General features: G+C 44.9%; 2 protein-coding genes across 2 annotated transcripts; both read right to left on the reverse strand.

Annotated features, from left to right (window-relative positions):
- Positions 1-212: 212 nt before the first annotated feature.
- On the reverse strand, positions 213-596 carry LOC112795322 (sucrose transport protein SUC9-like). Its single transcript, XM_025837257.1, has one exon. The coding sequence runs from the start codon at positions 594-596 to the stop codon at positions 213-215; it is 384 nt and encodes a 127-aa protein (XP_025693042.1).
- A 9598-nt stretch (positions 597-10194) lies between these two features.
- LOC112794450 (sucrose transport protein SUC7-like) lies at positions 10195-10677 on the reverse strand. The gene has a single exon (XM_025836460.3). It carries the CDS (start codon positions 10675-10677, stop codon positions 10195-10197), a length of 483 nt encoding a protein of 160 aa, XP_025692245.2.

A 10677-nucleotide genomic window follows, 5' to 3' on the forward strand; every position in this document is an offset into this window, starting at 1 on the left:
TCGCCAAAGACGTTGGGTATGCCTTTGGAGACAACCTCTCCGAGTATACTCAGCATCGCGTCTTAATCATTTTTGGGATCAGATTATGGATGTTGGAGATTTCGATCAACATGAACGATGCCCAAGTGAAAGGGAAGATGACAGATGCGCACTAGTTAAATGCTTCCGAGAAATGTTTCGGACCATGAAGAGGCTGAATAAAACCCAACATGTTATTCAGCCTCTTCATGGTCCGAAATATTTTTCGGAAGCCTTTTAACTAGTGCGCATATGTCATCTTTCTCTTCCCTCTCACTTGATTCCTCTTCATGTAATGCTGGCTTGTTCTGGACGCAAAACACAGCCACGGCCGTCAATAACGGTAGAAGAAGGATTGAGAAAATTGATATGTTTTTCACATTTGCACAGAACCTATCACATGCTTTTGTCACGGTGAATGACAACATAACATCGAATCTACTAAATAAGGCGGCCAAGTAACCCAGTTCCTTTCTGACTGCCATAAAGAATGAGAAGAACTGGAAAGCCAGTCTGATCTTTGGTTGGTCTCTGCTGGCAAGATCATCAAGAAAGTCTCTGCAGCGGGCATCGATCATGTTGATCGAAATCTCCAACATCCATAATCCGGTCCCAAAAATGATTAAGGCACGATGCTGAGTATACTCGTAGAGGTTGTCTCTAAAGGCATACCTAATGTCTTTGGCGAATCCAATTGTTAAAAGTGCAAATTATATACATGTGGGAATTTTTTCATCCTTTTAAGTCAGATAGTGTCTAGGTCTCAACCTGGTGCCTCATTAAAAAACCTTTTCAGGAAAAAGAGTGCATCCAATAATGAGATCTTTTACATTTTCTAACTGTAGTACCTTGTTGGGTTGCAGGCGTGCCATGATCTGGGAAGCTCTCATCCATCGAGTTCGGACAGTCTATAGTAGCCCTTCCCAAGTACTTCTATAACTCGGTAGGGTCCTTTCCAGTTTGCTGCCAGCTTTCCTTCTCCTGGTCGAGTTGTTCCAATATCATTTTGGATTAGGATAAGATCGTTCTTTGTAAAACTTCTCGGTACTACCCTTTGATTATATCTGGAAGCCATTCGGCGCTTTAGAGCTTCATCCCTGATCCGAGCTCTTTCTTGAATTTCAGGTAGTAGGTCGAGCTCTTCCCTCTGAAGTTGGGAGTTTGCTCCCTCATTGAAATGAACTACTCTAGGCGATCTTTCCTCAATCTCTACTGGGATCATTGCCTCTGTTACGTATGCTAACCGGAAGGGGGTTTCCTTTGTGGTGGAATGTGGCGTCGTTCGATGTCCCTATAGGACCTGTGGAAGCTCTTCTGCCTAGGCTCCCTTTGCATCTTGTAATCTCCGTTTTAACCTGGCCAATATGACTTTGTTGGCAGCTTTGGCCTGTCCATTGGCCTGTGGATGTTCGACGGAGGTGTACTGGTGCTTTATATTCAAGTCGGCTACTAGTTTTCTGAAGTCTGCATCTGTGAATTGAATGCCATTGTCTGTGATTATTGAATATGGAACTCCGAACCCTGTAATAATGTTTCTATGTAGGAATTTCCGGCTTCTTTGGGCGGTGGCGTTAGCTAGGGGTTCTGCCTCGATCCACTTTGTAAAGTAGTCTACCCCTACTATGAGAAATTTAACTTGTCCTGATCCCTGGGGAAAGGGGCCGAGAAGATCGAGTCCCCATTTTGCAAACGGCCAAGGAGAAGTCACGCTGATAAGCTCTTCTGGCGGAGCGATGTGAAAGTTGGCATGTTTCTGACATGGTGGACATGTCTTTACAAATTCTGTGGCTTCTTTCTGTAATGTTGGCCAATAGAACCCTGCCCGGAGTACTTTTTTGACGAGGGCCCGCGCTCCGAGATGATTGCCAGAAATGCCGCCGTGTACTTCTTCTAACACTTCCTTTGCGTGGGGGTCAGCACGCATTTTAATAATGGTACTGAGCTCGACTTGGGTTCCTTGGTTGCTTTCTATTATTATGCCTACGCCGCTTCCAGTTTTATTTGAAGAACCGTCCACATAGAGATTCCATTCTGTGAGGGTTTCCAGGATATCTGTGAATTCTGCGATAAAGTTGGCCAGATACTGTGATTTGATAGCCGTTCGAGCTTCATATTGGAGGTCAAATTCTGACAGCTCGACTGCCCATTGTAAAATTCTGCCTGCTAAATCTGTTTTCTGCAATATTCCTTTTAGGGGCTGGTTAGTTCGAACCTTAATGGTGTGAGCCTGGAAGTAAGGGCGGAGTCGTCGGTATGTTAAAATGAGAGTATAGGCGAATTTTTCTATTTTCTGGTAGTTCAGCTCGGATCCCTGTAGTGCTTTTGCTGATGAAGTATACAGGTTGTTGTCCATTCTCGTCTTCTTTGACAAGTGCTGAGGCTATTGCCCAGCTTCCTACTGCGAGATATAATATGAGTGGTTCTCCTTCTCGTGGTCGAGATAGGATAGGTGGCCGTCCTAAGAACTTCTTAAAGTCTTGGAAGGCTTGTTCACATTCTGTTGTCCATTCGAACTGTTTTCCCTTTCTTAAAGTAGCATAGAAGGGGAGAGATCTTATCGCAGCTCCTGCTAGGAATCAGGATAGGGCGGCCAATCTCCCATTGAGTTGCTGTACTTCTTTGACACAGGTTGGGCTCTTCATGTTGAGTATGGCCTGACACTTGTCTGGATTTGCTTCAATTCCTCTTTGGGTGAGCATGAAACCTAAGAATTTGCCTGCCTCTACTGCAAAGGTGCATTTCGCGGGATTAAGTCACATGTCATGCTTTCTTATGGTGTCGAACACTTGGGCCAGATCGGACAATAATGTCTCTTCGCTTTGTGTTTTTATTAGCATGTTGTCCACATAGACTTCCATGACCTTTCCGATGCGATCCGAGAAGGCTTTATTCATTAGCCTTTGATAAGTAGCTCCTGCGTTCTTGAGACCGAAAGGCATCACAATGTAGCAGTAGTTTGCTTTCGGTGTTAAGAACGAGGTCTTTTCTTGATCTGGTGGGTACATGGGGATTTGGTTGTATCTCGAGTAAGCGTCCATAAACGAGAGATATCTATATCCGGAGGAAGCATCTACCAGAGCGTCAATACTTGGAAGTGGATATGGATCTTTTGGACAAGCTTTGTTGAGATCGGTGTAATCGGTGCACATTCGCCACTTCCCGTTTGATTTTTTCACCAAGACGACGTTGGCTAGCCATAGTGGGTATTTGACTTCTCTTATGAATCCTGCTTCCAGTAGTGCTTGTACTTGCTCTTCCACAGCCTGGGATCGCTCTGGCCCAAGTTTTCTTCGTCTCTGCTGTACCGGTCGAGATCCTGGATAGACCGCCAACTTATGGCTCATTAGCTTAGGGTCTATTTCTGGCATGTCTGCGGCTTTCCACGCGAAGAGATCAACATTATCTCGTAAGAATTGTATTAGTAATTCTTTTGAATCTTCTTTTAGGATTGTGCCGATATTGGTTGTTTTTTCCGAAGTATCCCCGATCTAAATCTTCTCTATCGCACCTTCTGGTTGTGGACGAAGCACTTCTCGTTGTTAGGCTTCGCCCAGCTCGATTGTGTGGAACTCTTCTCCCCTGCCTCTGAGATTTAGGCTTTCGTTATAACAGTGATGTGCCATCTTTTGATCTGCTTTTATCGTGGCTATTCCTTTCGTAGTGGGGAATTTCATACATAAATGTGGGGTCGAGACTATCGCGCCAAGTTGGTTGAGTGTTGTCCGACCTAGGAGAGCATTGTAAGCTGAACTTACATCGACCACGATGTAGTCTATTCTAAAGGACCTGGATTGGTTCCCTTTTCCAAAGGTTGTATGTAGTGGTATGTATCCCAGCGGTTGAACCGGGGTATCTCCTAGTCCGAATAGACTGTTTGGATATGCTTTAAGTTCTTTCTCTTCTAAGCCGAGTTTATCGAAGGCTGTTTTGAATAAGATATCGGCGGAACTCCCTTGGTCTATTAAGGTGCGGTGTAGATTGGCGTTTGCCAATATGATGGTGATGACCATGGGATCGTCGTGTCCTGAGATGATGCCGGAGGCGTCCTCTTTAGTGAATGTTATTGCCGGGATGTTGAGTGCTTCCTCCTTTCCCTCGACATGATATACTTCTTTGAGATATCTTTTGCGAGATGATTTGGAGATCCCACCTCCTGCGAATCCGCCATGTATCATGTGGACATGTCGCTCTGGTATCCGAGGCGATCGTTCAGTTCGCTCGGTATCTTCATCCCTTCGTCTCTTTCTTTGATCATCATCTCGGGTGGCCAGAAATCTATCTAATTTTCCTTCTCTCACTAATTTCTCTATGATATTTTTTAAGTCGAAGCATTCGTTTGTGGAGTGTCCACGGACTCGATGGTATTCACAACATTCCTTCCAGTTTCCTCCTCCCTTTTTTCCTTTGAGTGGCCGAGCTGGGGGGATTTTTTCTGTATGGCAGACTTCTTTGTATATCTCGACCAGGGATGCCCTGAGAGGAGTGTAATTGTGGTATTTTTTATTTTTTCCCTTGTCGATCTTCTTTTCTCTTGGATTCCTTGTCTTTGTCTCAGTAGAAGGTCCCCGATTTTGAGGTCTCTCCTAACCGAGCGTTTTCTTCCATGTTGATATATTTTTCTGCTCGTTCCTGTACTTCGTCTAAGGAGGTCGGGTACTTCTTTGATATAGATTGGCTAAAAGGTCCTTCTTGTAGGCCATTGATGAGTCCGATAATGGCGGCTTCTGTTGGTAAACTTTGTATGTCCATGCACGTTTTGTTGAATCTTTCCATGTAGTTGCGGAGGCTCTCCCGATCTCCTTGTTTGATCCCTAGTAAGCTGGGGGTGTGCTTGGCCTTATCTTTCTGAATGGAGAATCTGGCTAGGAATTTGTTAGCTAGGTCATCAAAGCTTGAGATGGACTTTGGAGGTAGGTTGTCGAACCATCGGATTGCTGTCTTTGTGAGAGTTGTTGGAAAGGCTTTACAGCGAACAGCATCTGGGGCGTCGGTGAGGTACATTCTGCTTCTAAAGTTGCTGAGGTGGTGGTTGGGGTCCGTGGTGCCATCGTATAGGGTCATATCTGGGAGTTTGAAGTCTTTTGGAATTTTGGTTTTCATGATTTCTCTGGTGAACGGGTCTTGCTCTTTGCGTGAATTTTCTTCAGGATTGGCCCGGGGGACGTTTAATTTAAGATCAGCTTCCAATTGCTGTAGTTTTTCTTCCAATTCTCGACGTCGCCGCACCTCTCTTTGTAGATCTTTTCCGATTTCTCGTTGTTATTGGGTTTCTTTTTCAAGTTGCTTTAGGCGACCTAGGAGCGCTTCTATTTCCCCGGAATTTGGCGAGTCTTTGTCCTTGCTGGTTATCGGGGTATCTTGTAGCGTGACATCCGCGTTCTTGTGTGGTGTTCTATCTTCCAGACCTGAATCGTGGTCGTTGTCATGGTCGTCCGCCATGGTGATGGGATGACTTCCAGGTTCCCCGGCAATGGCACCAATGTTCTGAGGGTTACCTGAAACTGTAGGTCGATCTCGGTCGAGATCTTCTGTGTCGGTCGGAGCCGACGTGTCCGGCAGGTGTATAACGGCTGGAGCTGGTGTGTCTGACTTGTGGAACTGAAAGTGCTGCAGATCCTTCGTCCCCGGAGGGTGGGGGTACCTGCAAGGGACTCCGATGCTTAAGTTAGCAAGGGTATTAAGCAAGTATTGAGTAGAATCAGAGTATGAGTTATACCTGGGTGCTCCAGTGTATTTATAATGGTGAGATGTGACCTTCTGTGGATAAGATAAGTTAGTTATCTTATCTTATCTTTATCTTATCTAGTGGTGAGGTCATCTTATCTTCAAGGGAACCGCCCTTCTCCCTGTAGGCTTGGGCTGCCCTTGGATTTGGGACGTGTTCCTCTATTTGGGCCCTTTGTTTGGGATTTCCTGTGACTTGGCCGAGCTCTTTGAGAAGAGGTCGGGTTGTCCTTAGCTAAAGTGGTCGGTCGCTTTGTCTGTCGAACATCCCGGGCAGGACAGCTCGACCCAAGGTATCAACAGGCGCCAACGGCACACGCAAACATAAAACGACGGTGCCGCCACCCTAATTTACAGGTGTTGCTGTAATATCTAAGTATGGGATGAAAAACAGAGCTAGAAACGACGCCGACGAACCACACCAAAGAGGTCAATTTATCGGGTATTTTTAACTCCCCATAAATTGGTATTAGCCATGCTATTTGGACCGCGTTGACAAGGTGGATTCCGACAGCGATGGAGGCCACCAAAACCAGCTTCCACGTTGAAATTGGCTCCACCGGTGTGGAGCCTGATTCTGTCGGTGAACTCGGTGAACTCATGGCTATCAAAGAAGAAGGTATGTAACTAGGCACAAAGAAGAGAGTTTGGAGGGAGGTAGAAAGTATCAGGCACAAAGTGGAAGGGTTTAGAAAGTGGGCACAAAGAGGAAAAACTTTAGATGGAGGTAGTACTAGGCTGGGCAAGAGGTGGGTTAAAATAAGAGTTTGTTTAACTAAAGCTTTGGTTGAAGAAAAAGGTGATGAAGATAGCATGGCTAATACCAATCTATGTGGAGTTCGGAATAACGAATAAATGGACCTCTTTCGTGTGGCTCGTCGGCACCGTTTCTGGCTCTGTTTTCCATCCCCTTACTTAGCTATTGCTATAACACCTGTAAACTCGGGTGGCGGCAATGTCCCTTTATGTTTGCGGGTACTGTTGGCGCCACCATATCTTTTTTGACAATTGGATTCGCCAAAGACGTTGGGTACGCCTTTGGAGACAAACCTCTCCGACTATACTCAGCATTGCGCCTTAATTATTTTTGGGATCGGATTATGGATGTTGGAGATTTCGATCAACATGAACGATGTCTGCTGCAGAGATCTCCTTGATGATCCTGCCAGCAGAGACCAACCAAAGATCAGACTGGCATACCAGTTCTTCTCATTCTTCATGGCAGTCGAAAACGAACTGGGTTACTTGGCCGCCTTATTTAGTAGATTCGATGTTATGTTGGCATTCACCGTGACAAAAGCATGTGATATGTTCCTGCACAAATATGAAAAGCATATCAATTTTCTCAATCCTTCTACCGTTATTGACGGCCGTGGCTGTGTTATGCATCCAGCACAAGCCAGCATTACATGACGAGGAATCAAGTAAGAAGGAAGAGAAATATGACATATACGCACTAGTTAAATGCTTCTGAGAAATGTTTCGGACCATGAAAAGGCTGAATAAAACCCAACATCTTCATGGTCCGAAACATTTCTTGGAAGCCTTTAACTAGTGCGCATATGTCATCTTTCTCTTCCCTCTTACTTGATTCCTCTTCATGTAATGCTGGCTTGTTCTGGATGCATAACACAGCAACGGCCGTCAATAACGATAGAAGAAGGATTGAGAAAATTGATATGCTTTTCACATTTTCACAGAACCTAACACAGTTTTTGTCACGGTGAATGGCAACATAACATCAAATCAACTAAATAAGGCGGCCAAGTAACTCAGTTCCTTTAAGAATGAGAAGAACCGGTATGTCAGTCTGATCTTTGGTTGGTCTCTGCTGGCAAGATCATCAAGAAAGTTTCTGCAGCGGGCATCGATCATGTTGATCGAAATCTCCAACATTCATAATTCGATCCCAAAAATGATTAAGGCACGATGCTGAACATACTCAGAGAGGTTGTCTCAAAAGGCATACCCAATGTCTTTGGCAAATCCAATTTCAAAAAAGCTATGGTGGCGCCAACGGCACCCGCAAACATAAAATGATGGGGCCGCCACCCTAATTTACAGGTGTTGCTGTAATATCTAAGTATGGGATGGAAAACAGAGCTAGAAACGGCCGACAAGCCACAGCAAAGAGGTTCATTTATCGGGTATTTCGAACTCCACATAGATTGGTATTAACCATGCTATTTGGACCGTGTTGACAAGGTGGATCGCGACAGCGATGGACGCTACCAAAATCAACTTGCACACTGAGATTGGCTCTGCCGGTGTGGAGCCTGATTCTATCGGTGAACTTGGTAAACTCACGGCTATCAAAGAACAAGGTATGAAACTGGGCACAAAGAAGAGAGTTTGGAGAGAGGTAGAAAGTATCGGGCACAAATAGGAAGGTTTTAGAAAGTGGGCACAAAGAGGAAAAACTTTAGAGGGAGGTAGTTCTCGGCTGGGCAAGAGGTGGGTTAAAGTAAGAGTTTGTTTAACTAAAGCTTTGGTTGAAGAAAAAGGTGATGAAGATGATGATCTATTTTAATCCATCTCTTGCACAGCCGAAGACTAACGCCCTCCAAAGCTTCTCCTCTTTCTGCCCACTTTCTAATACCTTCCTCTTTGTGCCCGATACCTTCTACCTCCCTCCAAACTCTCTTCTTAGTACTTAGTTACATACCTTCTTCTTTGATAGCCATGAGTTCACCGAGTTCACCGACAGAATCAGTCACCACACCGGAAGAGCCAATCTCAGTGTGGAAGCTGGTTTTGGTGGCCTCCATCGCTGTCGAAATCCACCATGTCGACGCTGTCCAGATAGCATGGCTAATACCAATCTATGTGGAGTTCAGAATAACGGATAAATGGACCTCTTTCGTGTGGCTCGTCGGCACCATTTCTAGCTCTATTTTCCATCCCCTTACTTAGCTATTGCTATAACACCTGTAAACTCGGGTGGCGGCAATGTCCCTTTATGTTTGCGGGTACTGTTGGCGCCACCATAGCTTTTTTGACAATTGGATTCGCCAAAGACGTTGGGTACGCCTTTGGAGACAAACCTCTACGACTATACTCAGCATCGCGCCTTAATCATTTTTGGGATCGGATTATGGATGTAGGTTCTGCGCAAATGTGAAAAGCTTATCAATTTTCTCAATTCTTCTTCTACCGTTATTGACGGCCGTGGCTGTGTTCTCCGTCCAGAACAAGCCAGCATTACCTGACGAGAAGTCAAGTGAGAGGGAAGAGGAAGATGACAGATGCGCACTAGTTAAATGCTTCCGAGAAATGTTTCGGACCATGAAAAGGCTGAATAAAACCCAACATGTTATTCAGCCTTTTCATGGTCCAAACCATTTTTCGGAAGTCTTTAACTAGTGCGCATATGTCATCTTTCTCTTCCCTCTCAGCTGATTCCTTTTCATGTAATGCTGGCTTGTTCTGGATACATAACACAGCCACGACCGTCAATAACGATAGAAGAAGGATTGAGAAAATTGATATATTTTTCACTTTTACACAGAACCTATCGCATGCTTTTGTCATGGTGAATGGCAACATAACATTGAATCTACAAAATAAGGCGGCCAAGTAACCCAATTCCTTTCTAACTGCCATAAAGAATGAGAAGAACTGGTATGCCAGTCTGATCTTTGGTAGGTCTCGGTTGGCAAGATCATCAAGGAAGTCTCTACAACGAGCATCGATCATGTTGATCAAAATCTCCAACATCCATAATCCAATCCCAAAAATGATTAAGGCACGATGTTGAGTATACTTGGAAAGGTTGTCTCAATGTCTTTGGCAAATCCAATTGTCAAAAAAACTATGGTGGCGCCAACAGCACCCGCAAACATAAAACGATGGTGCCGCCACCCTAATTTACAGGTGTTGCTGTAATATCTAAGTATAGGATGGAAAACAGAGATAGAAACGGCGCCGACGAGCCACACCAAAGAGGTACATTTATCGGGTATTTCGAACTCCATATAGATTGGTATTAGCCATGCTATTTCGACCGCATTGACAAGGTAGTTCCCGACAGCGATGGAGGCCTCCAAAACCAGCTTCCACACTGAGATTGGCTCCGCCGATGTGGAGCCTGATTCTGTCGGTGAACTCGGTGAACTCATGGCTATCAAAGAAGAAGGTATGTAACTGGGCACAAAAAATAGAGTTTGAAGGGAGGTAGAAAGTATCAGACACAAAGCGAAAGGTTTTAGAAAGTGGGCACAAAGAGGAGAAACTTTAGAAGGAGGTAGTCCTCGGCTAGGCAAGAGGTGGGTTACGATCTTAAAAGCAGAGGAGAATGCCAAAGAATGCCGAAGAAGCTCAAAACTCAACCCAGATGGTGTTGGAGGGGTAACGATCTTAGAAGCAGAGGTCAACATAGTGCTCCAGCCGCTCGTCCTAAGCTAGCTTGCTGATGTAAACCGTCCTAACCAAGCCACCATCAAGATAAAATTTTCAGCCCCCAAGGAATTTTGTCCCACGAAGCGCACGTCCAATGGGTTCCACAACCAAGGACATAGCACCCATAGCAAACCAATTTAGTATAAGACCACAATTTACATACCGGTAGCCTGTGTCATACACTGTATCCACTTTAATCCTAGGCTTCCCATTGTACACCTCCCTCCCCATCCAATCATAAATGTACATGAAGATCATTGACCACGCCAACCAATTTATTGATGTAACCGTCATTAGCGACATCGGCTTCTGCAACCCTTTAATCGCCCCTAACATTTCCCGAAAACATGTAACCACCGTCCATCTATCATCTTCTTCTTTCTGCTCACTTGACTTCTCAGGTAATACCTGCTTGATCTTGAGGTAGGAAAGAGCCACACCCATCAAAGATACTAAAAAGGGCATCGAGAAGAATAAACCGCCTGTCAGGTTTGCGCAGATAGAGTCGGAAGCTTTTGTAATCGTGAATGGGAACAT

This window comes from Arachis hypogaea, chromosome 4 (genome assembly GCF_003086295.3).
Source record: "Arachis hypogaea cultivar Tifrunner chromosome 4, arahy.Tifrunner.gnm2.J5K5, whole genome shotgun sequence".
In the NCBI taxonomy this organism is placed as follows: Eukaryota; Viridiplantae; Streptophyta; class Magnoliopsida; order Fabales; family Fabaceae; genus Arachis; species Arachis hypogaea.

Excerpts from the sequence above, each read along its gene's own strand:
- LOC112795322 (XM_025837257.1), bottom strand. The coding sequence starts at position 596 with ATGATCGATGCCCGCTGCAGAGACTTTCTTGATGATCTTGCCAGCAGA.
- LOC112794450 (XM_025836460.3), bottom strand. The coding sequence starts at position 10,677 with ATGTTCCCATTCACGATTACAAAAGCTTCCGACTCTATCTGCGCAAAC.